Source organism: Podarcis filfolensis (assembly GCF_964270895.1).
Source record: "Podarcis filfolensis genome assembly, chromosome: 3".
In the NCBI taxonomy this organism is placed as follows: Eukaryota; Metazoa; Chordata; class Lepidosauria; order Squamata; family Lacertidae; genus Podarcis; species Podarcis filfolensis.
In genome coordinates, this window is record NC_139606.1 from 79,910,494 (window position 1) to 79,930,156 (window position 19,663).

The 19,663-nt window shown below is 41.7% G+C and overlaps 1 protein-coding gene across 4 annotated transcripts in view; it reads left to right on the forward strand.

Annotated features, from left to right (window-relative positions):
* KIF26B (kinesin family member 26B) overlaps nt 1-19,663 on the forward strand; it is a 266,992-nt gene that overhangs the window by 77,032 nt on the left and 170,297 nt on the right. For 3 of the 4 annotated variants that reach the window (XM_083604169.1, XM_083604172.1, XM_083604171.1), the window contains one exon: nt 11,253-11,786. In XM_083604169.1, coding sequence (XP_083460295.1) covers nt 11,253-11,786 — 534 coding nt within the window. The remainder of the gene's footprint in view (nt 1-11,252; nt 11,787-19,663) is intronic. The other variant, XM_083604170.1, reaches the window with a different exon arrangement.

Sequence of the window (19,663 nt, forward strand, 5' to 3'; positions counted from 1 at the left end):
TGTCACTGTTGTATTATCTGAATAGAATAAGTCATAGAACTTTACATTGTGATCTAAAACACAACTGACAAAAAGATGTTTATTTTATAACTTTAGCTTTTTGTTGATGGCGAGCCACAAAAAGGAAGATAATTAATTAAAGGATCTTGGTCTGAAATTTTGCGGTGTCAGATTTTTGTGAGGTTAGATATTTTTCTTATATTAAAGTTACTGTTTGGGGAGCTAATTAACACCTGTAATAGGCTAAAAAAAACACCCCTGTTATCTGAATTCAGGCCTCAAATGACAACATTTGCCTCTTGATGTATTTCAGCTGCTTTGTGCTGGAGTCTCCCTTGGAGACTTCTTTGTTCAAAAATGGCTATTTTTAAGGTTAGCAGCAGAGAGTGTCCTGCAAGATTGAACTGTTCTCTCAATGGCTTCTGAATATTGCCCTTTCTGGTGTCAGATTTGTATTCGTTTATTCTTTTGCCTAGAGAATGGCCTGTCTTGGCTTATGTAGAACACAGAAGGGCATTGCTGACAGATGGTAACATCTGTCACGTTGGATGATGAACAGGTGAATGAATCTCTTATGTTGTGACTCAGTTTATTACGTCCTGTAACAGTGTTGGCTCTGTAGAGATGGGGCAGAGTTGGCATCTGTGTTCATTGCAGCATCTGGTCCTTGTATGGCCTGTTGTTGGTGGTACATAACCGTTTTGATTTAGGGGACTCTCTGTAAGCAAGGATTGGCCTACCACCCAAGGCCTGTAAGAGGGAAGTATCATTGTTCAAGATGAGCTGTAGATCACTGATGATAGCGGGGAGTTAGTAGGTGGCAACAAAGTGTGTTTGTCAGTTTCTCATCAAGATCTGTTCCGTAGTAGATTATTCTTGAGTACTAGCCTGTCTCTCTTGACCTGTTATTCATTTCACTGGGTGGATATTGTAGTCAAAGAAATGCCTGATGAAAATCTACGCATCTTGAGTCTCCGTCCATACAAATGTGTTTGCATTGCAGTGCTTGGTTGTAGAAAGTGGTGTTGTTGTTTTTTGGAGTGTTCTCAGTTGAAACTCAAAGCACATCAGTATGTGAAGCAATCAGTACGTTTCTGACATAAAATAATGCTTATATGTCCATTATTGCACAATGGTATCCAGGAAGTGGACCTGCTGTGTGGATTGGTCTAGAGGTCCTGGTAGAATTTCTCAAGTGCTTCCTGCTCATGGGTTCAGATGATATTGTATCTCAGGCAGAGGGGAGATTTTGGAGGCAAGAGCTAAGAACATTGTTCTAAGTCAGCCATGAAAACATTGGCACATGGAACTATGCAAACACCAATTACAGTGCTATTGATCTTTCCAAACTGGAAGTAATTGAGAGTAAATACAGAGTGGCAGAGGTTGGTAACTAGATGTGTAGTGTGTATCACCAGGGATGATATTTCTGGTAGCTTGTAGTCCATGTTAGTTGAATATACAGGTTTAAAGGGCCTCCACATCCATGATAGCTAAAATTTTATTCTCTGGGTGATCTTGAGAGGTTAGGCTGAGAGAGAGAGAGTTATTTGCCCAAGGTCACTCACTGATTTTCATGAGCATGGGGAATTTGGGAAGTTTTGGCTTCCATGTAAGGACCATACCCAACACTGCTGTTCTGCTTGTGCAACAGATCTTCACTTGCACAGTGGGACTTCTCCCTCCTCTCCTTCTTTTTGTAACCCCCTTGTGCACCCTCAGAATGTTTTACAGAGGGTGGAGAAGAGACGTTGATGATAAATGGAGGAGGAGAGGAGAGGAGGGGGTAGTCCCATTGTGTGCGTGGCAGTCTGTAATTTATTTATACATACATACATACATACATACATACACATACATACATACATACCCATCTGGCTGGGTTTCCCCAGCCACTCTGGGTGGCTTCCAACAAAATACATTAAAACATCAGTCATTAAAAACTTCCCTAAAGAGGTGTTGGCTATATTTCTATCCAGTGAATCTCATGGACTCTCTATATCAGAATATGGGCATGAGATATAACTGTATGGCTGTACTCCATGCTTCTTCCTTGACAACCTTTTATTTCCCCCCAGCTCAGTTAGAAATCTAGCTACAGTTAGATTTCACTTTTGAAACAATAATGCAAACACCTGGAGGCCAGATGTGTGCAGTTGTCACATCCTTAGAACAAGCCTTAAGCAAGCAAGAAACCTAATTTATTTTCTCCTCAATGCACTGCATTTAATATTCTAACTATAATGAGAATATGTCAATTACCCTGTGGTGTACCACATAGTTTAATTATATCACCCTTGCTATTTAACATCTAGATGGAATTCTGGGTAGTATCATCAGTTTATTAATGACACCAAACTCAACCTTCTCTTCTGATCTGGGGGCTGAGTGGGGTTCTAAATCAGCAAAATAGGTGAAAGTGAATCAATTGGAGATGAATCCAAGGCAAATGTGATAGTAGTTTATGCTATTTGAAACTCAGATAAGGGAAGACCATTTAAAAAACAGACCATTTAAAAAACAAAACAGAACTTTCTCCCCTTTCCTGTTGCAAAATGGGGGGGGGCGGGGAGAGAGATTTGTATAACCAGATTATGTGACAAGCTCAAGGTAAGCAGACTTTCTTCCTAATAGATACTGCTTGAATTTGATGAAAAATGGCCCTGTCTATTGGACATTCCACATATTACTTTTTACATCTAAGAATGTAATGTTTGAATGTGACAAAATGCATATTTTCAATACACATGTATCATGAAGAGGCACTTGTGAGGAGCTGTGATTGGCTTCAGCCCCGTTCTGAGGTTTCACTCGCTAGCAAAAACAGATCTGAAATTGTATGTAAGAGAATAGCTGGCACATGACACAAATTTTAAGCAAGCAAGATATTTATTATATGATAGCTGCAATGATCCTGTTTGTGTGAGTTTCGTGGTGCCCTGTAAGACAAAAGGTATCATGACATCAGCGTAGCTTTTTGTGTTGGGTGAAGCAAACCCGAACTGCAAAATTTGAGAATATTTAGTCACCTTTCCAGCTTTTTGCTTGGGAAGAAAGGTAATTTGTAACTGTTGCTGGTAGCAGTTTTCTCATTTGTATTCACCGCGTTAAAACCACAGGCTCTGTTTGCTCAGGACTCCCACAGATTTCAGTTTATTCGAGCATTCTGTTATTTCAACAGAAACGGTGTCAGTTTAACAGTTGGGAGCACCAGTTTTTTCAGCAGTCAGAGCCAAAGACTTGCAAAGGTGGCAAGTTTCCGTGGCAGTTAATCTAGTTTTAGAGAAGAGTGTGTGTCCTTAGGTTAAGAAACAACATCATCTGGAAGTTGGCCTAGATGTATGGAATGTACGTGCACTCAGAATACACACGGTTTCCACCACCACAATCAAGAAATAAAGCTGTTAATTTTTCTACCCTGTCCTCTGAAAATATGGCAAAGGCATTGCTTAAACAAAGTAGCTTCTGTGCTAGCAAGCTAGAGGCACAAAACAAAATTCCTTAGAATGGTAAAAAGAAAACGGCCCTTGTGGCTTCTATCAGAGAAACTGCATCAGTTCCCATCAGTGTTTCTTAATTAGTTTTCTTACCCCCTGCTGCAAGTGAAGGTCTGGAAGTTACATTTCTGTCAGGGCAAAGATGTGAAGCCCTTGATCTCTGTTCTTCTTCCACCTTTCCCAGCGCTTGGTATGACTGATTGATCACCTAACACAGGTCCTTGGTACCTTCTCTGTTGAAGGAGATGAGCCCCTACACAGCACGACTCCAAGTGGGAGTTAATTTCCATGGCTCAGCTATGCTTTAAAATATATACCATCCATTGTCTTACTTTTCACTTATTCAGTTGCCTACCAGTATATTGTATTTATTTACATACATATGTCTTTCTAGGCCACTTTTCCATTCAAAGATTTCAAAGCTGAAATCAGATTTTAAAAAAACCCACCACTATAAAACACTTAAAACATAAAATAAAATACAGGAAGCAGGGAAACATATTGAATAAACCATCAGTAAAAGCCAACAATGCAAAGCCAGGACAGTGACTACATTGAAGATCAATAGTCCAGCAAATTATGGCTTGACAATTTGCAGGGGCATATGAATCTATAGGGCAGGAGGAGACAAAGTGGTACTCTCCAGATGTTGGGAGTACAACTTCTTGCCTACCCTGACTATTGGCCACATTTCTTGGGCTGATGAGAGTTGCATTCCTTCTGGGGGACACCCCATTGGTTGCCCCTGCTTGGGCACCCTAACTCTCCTTGCCACTCCCACTGCTTATTCTGTGCAGCTTCCTAGAAGTATGTTGGAAGCCCAATGGGTTGAAGCTGCAGCAATAGCTTCCTGGTGGCAGCACTGCTGCAACTCACCTGAAGGGGGAAGCAGTTGCATAGCGTAAGTTGCTGGTGCCTGGGGCAGGGCAAGTGTTGCGGCAGCTGGGGTGGCACTGTGCGTGGAGGGAAGGGTGAGCCAGCTCAAACTCATTGGCCAGCCCAGGAGCAGGGCACGGGTGGGCATCACTTTGCTTGGTTGCTCCCTGCTCAGAATTTTGTGTCCGGGGCCACCACCCTCTGCCCCCCCATGCTACGCCATTAGGAGGAAGGGGAGAAGCAAGGTGGAGGCAAGGTGGTGAGGTCAGGGCTGTCTGGGTGCACCGGTGGGAGCAGCAGATTGGCTCTGCTGGTGCCAGCGTGCAACCCTGACCTCACCACCCCTTTGCCTCTCCCCCTCCCACTTTGGTTGAGTGACAGCCGTGCTGCTGCTGGGAGGCTATTGCTGCAGCTTAGACCTGTTGGGTGAACTGCTGCACGGTTCACCCCAGCATATTGTTAGTATACTGCAGTCACAGTGGCAAGGAGAGTTAGGGTGGTCTACAATGTAGACTCTACATACTGAAAGAATGCCTAAAATTACAGTGGCCATTTGTACTATGTCACAGAGGTTGGTCCTCTCTCTGGAGGGTTATCAGGGGATAGCCCTGTATTTGAAGGACTGCCTGTTTCAAGTCTGGCTTAAAGGTCAGGAAGCATAAGAAGAAATTTCAGGGGCCTTTCAAGTGCCCATCAATGTTTAACACCTGGACGGCAAACTGTGCAGGCAATGTTCATTTGATCACATTCTTCCCCACTGTGAAATGCATTGATTTCTATTAAATTATAGTAATTCTAAATTTGCATCTCTAGATTATCAGATGCAGATATTATATACATGTGTTTTATCCCCCGCTTTCATAGATGCATTTCTTAATTCTAGTTACTGTAAAAGAGGACACCCTACCTAAAACCCCTGGCAAGGATCAGCTCTCCATTTTACTATATGCTGGGCAAAATGAATGGAAAAGGGCTTCAGTCTCATTCAGTGATAAGACGCAGCAGGTGGATGACACAAGCAAATGGGGTAAGGAAAAGAAGAAGAAGGCAGCAGTAGGGCTGGCATGTTTCGCATATCCTAGCTGTATGGACAATATATAGCTCACCACCTGCTTAACCCTTTTTAACTTAGACATTTGCAGTACAATTGTTTTTGCGACTCCTATTCATTCTGGAATTCCATCTTTTTCTTATGGTTCTAGCTTATACTCATGATTCTGAGCTTATGTTGCACTGAATGGTTAAATTCACTTTCAGTCGCTTCCTTCTCAACTTTTTGTTTGAAACTGAATCAAATCTCCTTTTGTTTGAAAGAAGCATATGGTTATAACCTTGAATAATTATCTCGGTTTTGAGCTCCTCTCCCCAGCTGGCACTTTGGAAATGGATGCCAAAATGCTGTGGACTTTTCAAGTCGACATGAAGTCTCACAAGCAGACCTATTTCTGTTACATTTCCTGCTGAGTTTTAAAGCCTAAGAAGCTCAAATAGTGTGCATAACTTAGCATCCTCCTGTTGCGTATGCTATGGAACCCAAACTGTACATAGCTTCAAGTCCTTATGCCTGTTTTATACACACCTGTGGGACTAATAACTTGCTGCTCATTAAGCCCACCAACATGCCCCCTGGAACTCATACAGAAAGTGTACTGATGCCAAAACATAGCAGTTATGCTATTCCAGCAATCTGTTTCTGGAGCTTTGATGCACATAATAGTGATCTAACTTCCTCCATACCGTCTGTAATATATGATGCCCATTCCAGTTTCAGTAACTTTTCCTGGCATGATCTCTTAACATTTCTGCCAAGGATAAAGTTTGAGTTTTCTTATACACTATTTTTTCCGCTTCTGTCCACTCCCAGAAGCCATGTTTTCAGGAGACCCTTGTATGCTATCCCATTCTGATTAATGTTCACCGTATCTCATTTGTAGCCTGAGTTTTGTTTCTTTGAAAACTGTTTTTTATCAGTAATGGTCAGGCTAACTTGAAGCTGATTTTGTAATGTTCATGAAGGGAACTCTTGTTTCCTCAACAAGACGCAGATCACTCATTACATTCTGAAAACTTCAAATGGGGAGTACAGGAAACTCCCCATTTCTGTGCGTTCAAGGCATGCACAACTGCAAATGCTCGAATCACCGTGAACCCGGAAGTGGCACCAAAAGGGGACAAAACAGCCCTAAAAGAGCACAAAACAGCAAAGATGGTGCAAAAACAACGTCTAGCAAACCCATGAGCCTTTGCAAGTACAATTCTAGGAGGTCTTGCGCCGACCTTTGAGGCCTGTGGAGATTTGGACTTTGAGCAAGGAGATTTGGAGGGAGCAATTGTGGTGTTTGCAGGTTTATTCAATGGTGTTCCCAATATACGCCATTTCACTTAAACGCACAGTGCCTCATAACATAACCCCCGCGTAAATGGGGAGTTTGACAACTGGTGATCCAGATCATAGGATCGCTTTAGATATGTTTATGAAGCTGGGCCTATACTCTCCCTGCTGTTCTCTTCCTGAAGGGTGGTTTTTCATATGACTTCACTGCTTATCTTTCAAGAGTGGCAGGAGACTTACGTAACTTACGCCCATGATTAGTGAAATGAGGGCTTGAGAAGATCTATATGCACATATTGTGTTGGAAATGTGTGTGGAGGTCTGTCAGGCTCCTTGACTGTATCTGGGGCAGCTGCTATCCACTGCTGGTGGTGCCAACTATAATTGCATTGTCAGGGTGCATTAGATGTTATGCACTTGCCTGGCTTGGTGTTGCAGATGTAAGGCTCCTTGTACCCTCTGGAGGTCATCTACCAAGATATGTGCTGCTAGATGACATCTGAGAAGGAAATGAGGTTTGTTTCAATATTGATACACAGCTAAGGTTGCTAGTGTGCAGCCCTTGCCGAAACTGCTACAGTTTGTAGATGCTGGGCATACTTCAGAAAAAGCTTTCCTTTCCTAAGATTTATTTATAATAGTGTCTGGGATCTTTCATGCTGAACCGTGTTTGGAGATGAATATAAGATGTACCTACTCCCAAGTGAAGCCCTTTGCCAGAGAGTGGTTAAGTTTCAAAGAACAACACCGGGCCTGTTGTATTCAGGAGCTGAAGCAGGAGAACTGGCAGAGGTTTGACAGCCCTGACCAATCAAGCAGGTAGAAAACAAATTATACAGAAGGCAGGGTCTTAGTCTTACTGCAATGCTAGGCAACCTCCTTGGGGTGCCGTGGAGAAAAGCTCAGAGCTCCTCTGTGTCTTTCTGAGCATGTGTATGAATGGACTGAAAACACGATGTACCTCTTATTTATATTGGGAACCAGCAGTGGCTGGTGCACACTGGAACTGGTAGGGCGGAACCCTTATCTGTATTGTGTACCAAGGATGCTAAGGAATGTAGTTCCATTAGTGAGGAAGGAGCTGATTCCCGAGATGCTGAATCTGGTGATTTCCTTATCAGTGTTACTGGACAGATTAGGTATGTAACTCTGAAGTAGTAGTAATAGTAATAAGAAAGCGTAGTTGTTTATCTGTCTGACATCTGCTGAGAAGGCATTTCACAGGTTGGGTGCCACTACCGAAAAGGCCCTCTTCCTGGTTCCCTGTAACCTCACTTCTCACAATGAGGGAACCACCAAAAGCCCCTCAGAGCTGGACCTCCACATCTAGGCTGAATGATGGGAGTGGATATGCTTTTTCAGGCAGTGCAAGTAGATAAATAGGTACTGCTGAGGTGGGAAGGTAACCGGCATTTCCGTCCCATTGTGCCAGAAGCGGTTTAGTCATGCTGGCCACATGACCTGGAAAGCTGCCTGTGGACAAACGATGGCTCCCTCGGCCTGAAGCAAGATGAGTGCCACACCCCATAGTCGCCTTTGACTGGACTTAACTGTCTAGGGGTCCTTTACCTTTACCTTTACAGGGTATATTATCAGTTCTGCATCAATACAGATGTTTCAGATCCTTGTGCCTGTGCATGAATGAGCTTGTTCACCTGTGCTATATAGTTTTATTGGAGGCTACCCATAGGTTGGACTGTGATATTTCTTTGAAGCGATGCATGATGGTGTTGAACAGTAGGCTGCTGAGGCATTTTCTGAACTGAATTAGCCAGCCTGTGACTTGATGCGTTTCAGTCCCCACCAGTGCTTCCCCCATCATTTCCTAGGGATGCCCCTCTTGGGCATCTGTTGACAGAACTTCACTTCAGCCACTTTGCATAAAGAGGTATCATGATTTATTAATCAATTAATCACAGCATGCTGAGTAGCTGTTCACGGTATTTAAACAGTGAAAATAAAAATGGTTTAGCATATAATAGAGATGTAGTGTAATTAATACAGCCTCCCAACAGTGAATCCTCTCTCCCCCTCCTTCCTAAGACCCGCTGCACATTTTCCTCCCAGCAAACAAGCACTAGCATTGTGGAATCTGTTTGCTTTGGCTGTTGGTTCAGGGTCCTGTCTCTTCATTCCTCTAGGAAAATCACATTTATCAAAAATATAGAGGTTTCCTGGGAGAACTACAGGAAGTGACCACCACCGTCATGCCTTATTCAGAAGTTTCCAGAAGCATCTGTCTGGTTGCTGTTGAAAACACAATACTGCACTGGATTGGTTGTGGTCTCATTCAACAAACAGGCTGATATTCTTAAAAGACAAACATTTTCTTAAGTGTCTTAAAGCAACAGCCAAAAGGCATAAGCTCTTCTTGAGATGGTGTAGAGATACGTAGCTTTCATGGAAATGTGATAGCAACCTTCCCCAACCTGGTGCCTTCTGCATTTTTTGGACTAAAACACCCATCAGCCCCAGCCAGCACTTGACTATGGTTTGTTTGAAACAAGCCAATTTCAAACTATGTTTAGTGAAGCTGACTTCTTTCAATAAACCATCATTAAGATGAGCCACATGCTAGCTCCATCACTGCCTCTGGGTCTAGGAGTCTTCAGAACCTCAGCAGGTCTTTTGTACTCATAGCTCTTCATGGTGGAGAACATACTCAAAACGTTCCATTGCCCACTTTCATCATAGGACTCCACTCTGTTTTGTTTTATACGCACAGAGTTATCTGCTGAGGCAGCCCAAATTCTTTCGGTAGCTCTCCTCTTTTCCTTCCATCTCCTCGTGTTGTAGATCTCTCTCTCCTTGGTCTCTAATCCATCTTTGACCTCTTGTCTGCACTTCTCCTCAGTTGCTCCTGCACACCCCCTCCGTCTCCTGCCTACTGAGACCCAGAGAGAATGCTCTTAGATGCTGCAAACACTTTAGCTTTCAACCCTCAACTGTTTTGTCAGCTTAGCTGCTGAGTCATCAGAGAATGCAAGCGTTTGTCAGAATCCTTTCACATCACAGTTTAGGGTTTTGGTGTAATGCTAAACTGTGATTTACTGACTCCAGAAACCTAAGCTTCTGCTCTCCTCACTGACAAGATGGAGGAGGGACGGGGTGGGAAGAAGCATGTGAGCCCAAGGTTCACCTAGTCTCATTGTTATCACACTAAACTATGGGTAAGCATGATGTCAGAATGCAGCCTTTGTCTCACTATATTGTGTCTTGATTTGTACTTCTACTGGTAGTTCTTGCATTCCTGCTCTGTTTGTCACATATTTATCTTCAGTGTATCTGAAGAAGTGTGCATGCACACGAAAGCTCATACCAAGAACTAACTTAGTTGGTCTTTAAGGTGCTACTGGAAGAATTTTTTTTTTTGTTTTGACTATGGCAGACCAACACGGCTACCTATCTGTAACATATTTATCTGGTAGAGTTAATTGTGTGTGCAGGACCCTGTGTGATGGGGTTCATTGTGCAAAGTATACAAGGTTTCATGTATGCAAAATCCTACTGTAGAGCAGGTGGTGGACTAGATATTTTGAAGGCTAAGATTTGGGTCTCCTTTAGGATGATCACTCACATAGCTTCCATAAAGAAAAATGGGCCATGAGATGGAAGCCAGTTTTTTGTTTGTTTTCTGGCTAGTCTGGCTAGACTGCCCTATCCAAGGGCAGTCTTGATTATCTAGTATTGCCAGCAATACAGTGGTACCACGGGTTAAGAACTGAATTCGTTCCGGAGGTCCGTTCTTAACCTGAAACTTTTCTTAACCTGAGGTACCACTTTAGCTACTGGGGCCTCCTGCTGCTGCCGTGCTGCCGCCTCTCAATTTCTGTTCTCATGCTGAAGCAAAGTTCTTAATGCGAGGTACTATTTCTGGGTTAGCGGAGTCTGTAACCTGAAGTGTCTGTAACCTGAGGTACCACTGTACTTGATTATTTTGGTGGTAGAAAATGGATTTCTTAAAAAGGTAAATAATGGATAATTTGATTGATTGATTGATTGATTGATATACTACTCTTCTTTCTGAAGAAGCCCGTTAAGTTTGCACCATATCATGAAATTCAATATTAAAAGACTCTTAATGGGCAGCATTGTATGCTTGGTTTGATCAGTGGACACAACTAATGATCAAAGTACCTCTCCAGTTGTTGTTGGAAGCCAGCCAACTTGACCAATGGTTAGGGATGATATGAACTGAAGCCCAATAACATCTGGAGGACCTCCGATTCCCAATCCCTGCTCAGAATAAATAATTTCTTTTTTGTGTGTGAAGTTGAAGTAATCTTATGGGTAATTTTAGTGCAGTTTGAAAATGCAAATGGGAAAGATCTTCATGAGTCAACTCCCAAATGAACGTCTCAGTGGTATTCAAAAATACGACTGCTAATTAAGATCCGGCAGAAGCATGGGGATTTTTATATCCTAATTCTTTTTCACTTGTTAATAAAATGAATTAATAACAACCAGTGGTAGAATTTGGATTTAATTTTTCCCCTATCATCCAATTTTAATTGTCTACTTCTCTCCTCATTCTCTCTTATTGTTAGGACCCGGCTTTCTCTTCTGCAATTCATGACAAGCTGCAGGTGCCCAACACCACCCGGAAGGCATGGAACGAAAGAGACAACCGGTGCGACGTTTGTGCCACTCACCTGAACCAGCTGAAGCAGGAAGCGATTCAGATGGTGCTGACCCTCGAACAGGCTGCCAACACTGAACATTGCGATGCTTCTCCTGGCTCCCCTCCTCCTCTCCCCAACATCCCCACCTTGGTGGGCTCACGACATATGGGCAGCCTGCAGCCCAGGGACTGGGCCTACATGTCTGCTCCTTATGCTACATCCAATTATGCTGGCTTTCTGCCTAACAAACTCAGCGGGAAACAGAACAACATAGGGATCGTTAATGGGATAGAGAAGAAAAATGGTTCCTTGGGACATCAGGCAAAGGTCAGTGTACAGATGGCCACCAGCCCCAGCAATGGTAACATCCTGAATTCTGTGGCTATCCAGGCTCATCAGTACCTAGACGGCACCTGGTCCTTGTCGAGAACAAATGGCGTTACTCTGTATCCCTATCAAGTAAGTAGCGTTAGAAAGGACACCCCCCCAATAATATCTCTAGAATACTTTGTGGATTTGAGTAATACATATTAAGAAGTTGTATCAATGCAATCATATTATTGAACAAGCCGTAATTTACCTCATTTGTAAAAACAGGAAGTCAGCCCCCTCCTCCCCAATCACTCATAACATACAGCCGTATTTCTACAGCCTTTATCTCTGATAACCATCCTGTGGTTCAGAAAATTAACACTGCAAATCATGCCAAAGGACCATGTGCTTCAACAGGCCTACTTGTCCTGAAAAAGCCAGAACAGGGTATTGCTTTATGGCTGGAAGGTTAATAAACATGGACGGTTGAGACTCATTTATAATGGTATAGAAGTTGAAAGTTCAGAGGCACTCTTCCGTATTAGAAATCCTGGTTGTAGCAGTAGTAATAATGGAGAGAAATCCTGGTTGTAATAATTATGTTGATGCAAATTGGAGGAACATGATAGTAGAAAAAGGCTCATGTAAGTAATAATCAGAGTAGGGGTTTCCAAGATGAATACCCTGGCATTTGCATGGTTGATAATGAAGTATAATCCTGCATGAGATACGTGGGCAATTTTATTGTGAGAAGATTTGTGAACTGCTGATGTCTTATTGGCAGTAAAAAAGAAAAAGAAAAAAAGATGGGTCACACTGTTCAAAATATCTGCAGAATTCATTAATTAGTGTCTAGATATGTTTGTTATGTATCTTTTGGAGAGCATGGTATAATTATAGGATCTATTATGTTGGGAAGGGAATGAAATTGCTGAAGCTATAAAGTAGATGTATTAATATGACGTAACAGTTAAACAGCCTCACCCTAAAGGTGTTCAGTGGTACAAAGTGCCAGGTAAATATGGATAGGTTTGCAGGCTTGCATGGTGGTATGCTTACCCCCTCCCCTCGGGCAGAACTCTTTGACAGGAAGAAATGTAACATCCCTGCTGTGGAAAGCTGTAGTTGTGAAATTTCAGCATGCCATGAAGCTGTTAAAAGCATGCTAGGAATTAAGCTGCCCCCAAAGGTGTTGATCCTGTGCACATGTAATAATTTTTTGTTCACTTTTTCTCCGTTCAAGTGGTAACAGTGTGTCTGGGTAACTTTCAAGTTCCATAGCGTAACACTGGGGAACCTTAACTATCCCCTCCCTGGCCACAGTCAACAACAGGAGCTTTTCCCCTAATGATAATTGTTGTGGTGGTAGGGATTTTTGTGGAGATCATGGCTGACCGTCCTAATTAACCCCCTCTCAGTATTAGCTTCCCCCATAAAGAAGAATGCTGATGTGCATTTAACAAAACATCACTAAGCCTAACCTGAGGCTTTTGTATCGTTGTTGTTATTGTTTGTTGTTGTTGGTACTGTTACTACTGCTACTACTATTATGCCACCCTGAATCCAAAGACCACAGGGCAATTTACAGTATAAAACCACAAAATACATTTGCTGTACAAAATCATGCTACAGGCTACATCTGAGAAATGCTGAGCTAACGGGACCAGGAATAAAAAATAATCTCATTGGATAAAGAGCATTGCAGTTCCAGGAGTGGGTTCATTGCCCTCTGCATCATCGTTTGTCAGGCTGATGCCCAGGAACAAGAGCTGTAGCCCTGGCTAGACTTAATGGCTCCCCGACGTGGGCATCTCCCCTTTGTAAATTAGCTTTCAGTTAGATAGTCTAGACAGCCTGCCAGAAATGGTTGACTGCTTTGAAGCCTGATCTTATTTTTCCTTCTGATTCTCTGCCTCTCAGATAAGAGGAAACCTTGGCATCATAATGGGATGCTGAACTTGGAGGCAGGCTTGCATATTGAGAAGGACACTTCTTGTCAGCAAGATGCAAAGGGTGTAGTTCAAGTTCATGGTAAATAGTTCCCAGCTGCCTATTTTTGAAGTGGCCCCTGTGGATGTCCCGTTAGCAGCAGCTTCATCTGTATCAGTTAGCAGGTGATAAAATTCTGGTCCTGCCATTTGGTACGGTGTAGGGCAGTATATGTTTGAAGAGGAAAGGATTGGCTGAGTAAACCCAGCCAGATGGGTGGGGTAGAAATATATTATTATTATTATTATTATTATTATTATTATTATTATTATTTGCACAGCTGTCCCACTCTGGTCTGCATGCAACCAGTGGTGACTCCACATCAGGGATAGTCAACTTGGTGCCCTCCATAAGTTGTTGGACTACAAGTCCATTAAACCTTGATCATTAGCTGAAAGTTGTTAGACTACAGTTTCTTTCACCTCTGACCCATTGGCCATGCCAGCTGGGTCTGATGTGTTCTTAGTTCGAGCGTGTTGATGATAGCATCAGGTTGCAGGTTCAATCCCCATATGGGACAGCTGCATATAGGGAGTTGGACAAGATGATCCTTAGGGTCCCTTCTAACTCTATAATTCTGTGATAGTCAAAAAGTCTTGGGGCACCATTTTGATTTTACCCTGCTCTATGTCTGTCAGCATACTCACAGTCGGGACCCCTGCTTCATGCACGGTTCTCAGTTATGTAGAAGACAAATGTGGTATGCAGGCACATCTATACACTTTCTAGTCACACCTGTGACAGGGGTGTCACTATTTTTCAGCTTTAGTTATTTATCTGCGACTTGGAAATAACTGTAATCAAATATGATCAAGAAGACAAAGATGCTAAAGGAATTTGCAGTTTTAGGATGCAGTACATATAAATTAAAAACTTTATTCACTTTTATGTATTTGTCACTGAATTTACTGACAACCGTTCGTGCTAGAAAAACAAAGATCCTTTATATTGTCTCTTTAATATTCCTTTAATGTAATACACATATTGTTGCTCTTTCTAACATACTTAAACAGTAACTCCCAGTTTTTAATGCACCGTTTCCAGGAAAACAAAGGCTTATTGAAGTCAGTGGAAAAAATCTTTTTACAGCCCTAGATCCCTGGAGTGTAAGGATGTGTTGCTAAACCCACACACCCAGTTCCCCCCTCCCCTGTTTCTTTTTGCAAACAAGTAGGAGGAACATCAGCAAAGGAATCATCATGAAAATTATTTGCCATCCTAATATACTCAGTGCATGCAGAAATTTCCAGGACTTGCTATGTGTTTGTGAAGCAAAGTAGATTTATCGTAACAGCCTACTGGGGCCATTGTTGTACTTCAAATACAGCTTGCAGAGGTAGGATTATAAAAAAAGGAATAAAACAAAAACTGATGTCAGCTTCTTGCATGTATATTTAGGTACAGACACCCAAGCACAAAATATACATGTACTGTTGCATCAGTTGTGAAGGGCACGTGTGGGTATTTGCAGTCCACAAGAAAGAGATGGACACTGGGTCTTGGCTACAACATTTATTTGAGGACCAATGCACAATTGGTAATTCAACAATCAGCATGGCAGGGAAGTAACGAGACCCCCTCGGCTGGATTCCATTAACCCTCTGTGCTTGCAGAACCAGCACAGGGATTTTGACTGGTGCAATGGGACTCCCTCCTCTGTGCTCCCTGTGCCTCACCCCAAATAGTCTAGACAGGGAGGACAGGGAGGGTGGGGCGGGATGAGAGGGGAGGTCTTTCTATCTGTCAAGCAGAAATGTTTGCACTGAGGGAATGATCAGAAGAGTGTGGCACTGAGTGTTTTTTTGTATTACCCCCACAAGGGACTCGCTTAGTTTTGCTGCCCTTCAGAGAGTCCACTCACATGCTCCTGCAGCCTATGGTGAAGATTGTGGAAAAGCGGAAATCCTCACAGTGGTTTCCTCCCAGGGCTGCTAGGAGTGTAAACGGCATATGATTGTAAATCGCTTTGTAACTTAAGATGACTGGAAGTTAAAAATAGTAATATATAGCTACATTCTTCTGTTGATTGCCAGAATTTCATAAACCATTTCATTATCTTTCCCCCCTGGCTCTTTAGCGACTGCTGTTCTTCTTAAGAAATTGTTCATATTTATGAAGCAAGTAAGGAGTGTGTGTGTTGTGTCCCCACCCCGGCAAACATTTATAGAGGCACTGACCAAAATATAGTTTTAAGTGGTTAGAGTTTAATTTTGTTTTTGTTTCTTGTAAATCATATATTAAAATTAGCTGTAATGGTTTAAATAACATCTGTTGTGAACCTGGACAGTCCAACCACCGTCACCCATGTGCTGGTAACCTCCAGGCTACTTCAGCGTGATGGTGCCCGTGAGGTTGGTTCAGAAGCTGCAGCTGGCGCAAAATGCAGTAGCTTGACTGTACAGTGGGTCAGGAGATTGCTAACACATTGCCCCACTGTTGTAACAACCGCACTGGCTGCCAAATAGCTACCAGCATAAGTTCAAGGTACTGGTTTTGGTGTCTAAAATCCTGTACTGTATGGGACCAGGACACCTGAAAGATCATCTTGCCCCCTATATACTCAAATGTTTACTGTGCTCTGAAGGTGAGACCCTCTTGCAGGTACCATCTTATCTGGGGGTGCATTCCACACAATGTAGGAATCAGGCTTTTAGGATGCCCTTTAGTATTAGATGGACACTGTCTCTTGCTGTTTCAGCAACTACTGAAGACCTGCTTATTTCAACAAGTCTCTTAAGTTGATATCTTTCCCAGTCTGCATCTGTATTGGAATTGTTTTTCAGAAGTTTTTATTATTTTATCACTTGTTGCTTGCTGCCCTGGGCTCCTTTGGGAGGAAGTGAGGGATATTAATAAGTAAATAAATAAATAAATAGCTCCTCCAATCAAATAAATTGGGGGCAGGGTGGTGGAATTTCTGCCGATTCCTCCTTCCACTTTCAGTGTCCACACCCTATGCCATACCATCCCCAAAGGTTTGCCAGTCTCAAGGAACAGGTTTTTAAGGAAAGTACAGAGGTTTGCAAGAAAGTGTTCTTCACGAATGTGAATCCTATTCTGTCCACAGGCAGAAATTATGGGTTTTTGAAAAAGGTTTCTGGCCATACTTGTCAGGTCACTAAGCAGTGGTGGAAATGCATGTGCAAACCAGCTTTTAGTCAAAGAATATTGACTAAGAATATCTGTTGTTTAATTTTTCCACAGATTGACAAAAAGGAAAATAACAATAAAGCATAGCTCCTAGTCTGACTTTCTTGCACTCACTTATTGTTTCGGGGGAAAAATACCTCTTGGCAGACTACTAGTCTTTTTTAAAATAAAACATAAAATAAGTAATGAATAGCTTTGGTGGGGTCATAAGTCATCAGCTGACCTTCTTACCATGAAGTCATCAATTGAGCTTGTGTATTACAGTAATTGGCTAATTATATCTGACTTTCAAACTAATAGTCCGGTTGTGTCCTTTTTTCTTTCTTTATACTAGGAGGGGAAGTTGGATTCCATACTAATTGTATTATTTTATTTTTTTACAATCACTCTGGAGTGATTTGATCTCACATGACATTTTTATGCATGGCTTCATGACCCTGAAATCATTCGTTTTCCCTTCACTATACCAGACCAAACAAGGGAAGTGAGAGGAAAAGAGTATCCCAGCAACTGAAAAGAGCTAAGGAGGCTTATCCTGTGAGTATGAGAGCCCCATGACTCTGCTGTGATGGGAAGAAGCAATCTGTGGGCTCTTTAAAAAAAAAAGTGAGATAATCCTTTAATATAAGTGCATGACATGAGATCACAATTAGTATGGATTTGGATTCTTGACTTTATCCAGTCTAGTTTGTTCTATAATATGAAACGGTCTCTTTCCTGTGAGACTATCTAGAATAATTTGGGCCAGGGAAAGCTGTTGCCAAGGGCAAGCAACTCTTAAAATTTAGCGAAGCCGTGTAGCTCTCCTGATGGAAAGTGGCCACCACATCATCCTTTAAAGAGCAGTTCATTTTTTAAAGAATTTACCACAAGAAGTTTGAAGCAGTCCCATTGCTACAACTTTGGATATATGCAGTACAGTTCACTTCATAAGTGGTTACAGAACTTTTGGTTAACTTTTCCCTCTTAATTAAATTATTTAATTCAAGTCTCTCAGAATGAAAAGGGAGATAAATGGGCCCTCAATAATTGAGGTATTTCCCCCCTCATCTTTGTTTTCCTCTTGAGACAAGGACATATTGTTTAGGGATACACACACAAAGTGTTTCCAGAATAACCCAACTTACTGAGTAAAGAAAGAGAGCAAGAATACCTGAGGTGCTCTGACCATGCAGGCAAATGTGAAGACCTGTCAACTTCCACTTAAAATAACATTCGAGCATTGATTTCCCCGCATTGCATTTGTTGTGCTCAGTTTCAGCTTCCTTTCAGCTTCACTTATCTGATGAAGTAGACCCCTGTCCACAAAAGCTTATGGCATAATTAATGTGTAAGTCTTTTAACAGAAGAAAGTGGTTAACAAGAACAATCCAAATTATTTTGCTTTTTATTATACATTTAGGAATATCTGAATAAATGCAAAAATTAAAATACCACTGTGGTTTTATTTATTTTAGTTTAACTAAGGGGATGTTATAGTTTGGCTACTACTGCTCAGTCTTGAACACCCCTTTCTTGAGTGAAGTGCTGGAGAGGGTGATGGTGTTTCAGCAGCAGACACTTTTTGGGGAAAGTAATTACTTGGGATCACACCTGTGTTTAGCATGGACAGAAGCTCTGTTGAATGAGAGCTGTCCAAAAGAATGTCCTTAGTAGGTTGTGTCCTGAATATCTCTCTTGATTTAAATATAAAGTTGATAGACATCTGTGCTTATTCATTTATTAACACTTTTTATCTTGTCATTCAACAATAAAGGCCTCAAAGGTGGCTCCCAACTATAACTAAAATACAGAATCCCTATAGCGAGCTAATATGTAGCATAGTGAGTGATCTATGAAGTCTTTGGCTCACATTTTGCCTTTGCCACAAACTTATTCGGTAGCCTTGGGCAAGCGACTCTTTATAACCTCAGTGCTATATTATTTATTTCCATCCTTTTAGAAGGCAGGTTTGTAGTCTCTTCAGTGGCAGCCTCATTAAGAAGCTATCTTTGATTTTATCAAAATATAATTTCTTACATAATTTGTTTATACCTCTTCATAAACAATCATCAGACCACTTATAGATCCCTTATCTTCAGCAGTGACCATCATTTTGTATTGGGCAATATACAATAATGTAATGTGTGAAACATCCTTTAGTCTGAGTAGGTCTAGTTCAGGGTTTCTGCCATAAACTGACTTTATGGAAGGTATGAATGACATGAATGAAGAATGCCATTTGACCAGCTGCTTCTAAACTTTATACCCGCACTGATTGTATTTTCCCAAAGAGCATATAGAGGTTACACATGGCCAGAGGTGATGAAGAATCACTCCAGGATAATGGAACGACATTAAATGCAACTATCTGCTATAAGACAGAATGAGATGGTGCATCACCTTTCACAGCCATCTCACGTAGCTGGTTATCCCCAGAAGAGTTCAAAGATTCAAGAACAGAGGCTAATGACCTGTCACCTTTGAAAGTGTTAGACTGCCGGTCATGCTTAAGGTCACTAGGAGTTCTCGGCTGAACATCTGTAACCTTGATTCATAAAGAGAAAGGGAGAGAGAGAGAGAGACAGGAAGAGAGAAAAGAAGAAGAAACCTCTGTTTTAATCATTCAAGTCTCCTCATGTAGATAAGCCTGCACTTTTAATAAATATTTTAAAAGAATACTAGGTGATCTACATTTGAAAGGAAAATAATAATCAAAAGAGTGACCTTTTCTAATGCAGGAAATACTGAATTTCTGAATATGCTCTAGCAAATTAAAGCTCTAGTATTCATGTAAATGTTTTATATTGAACAGCTTATCCTGTTCTTTTGCGCATACTGCATTCTGAATGCTTAATATTCAAAATTAATATATGAAGAGACTGAACTGCAGCAGACAGAATTTG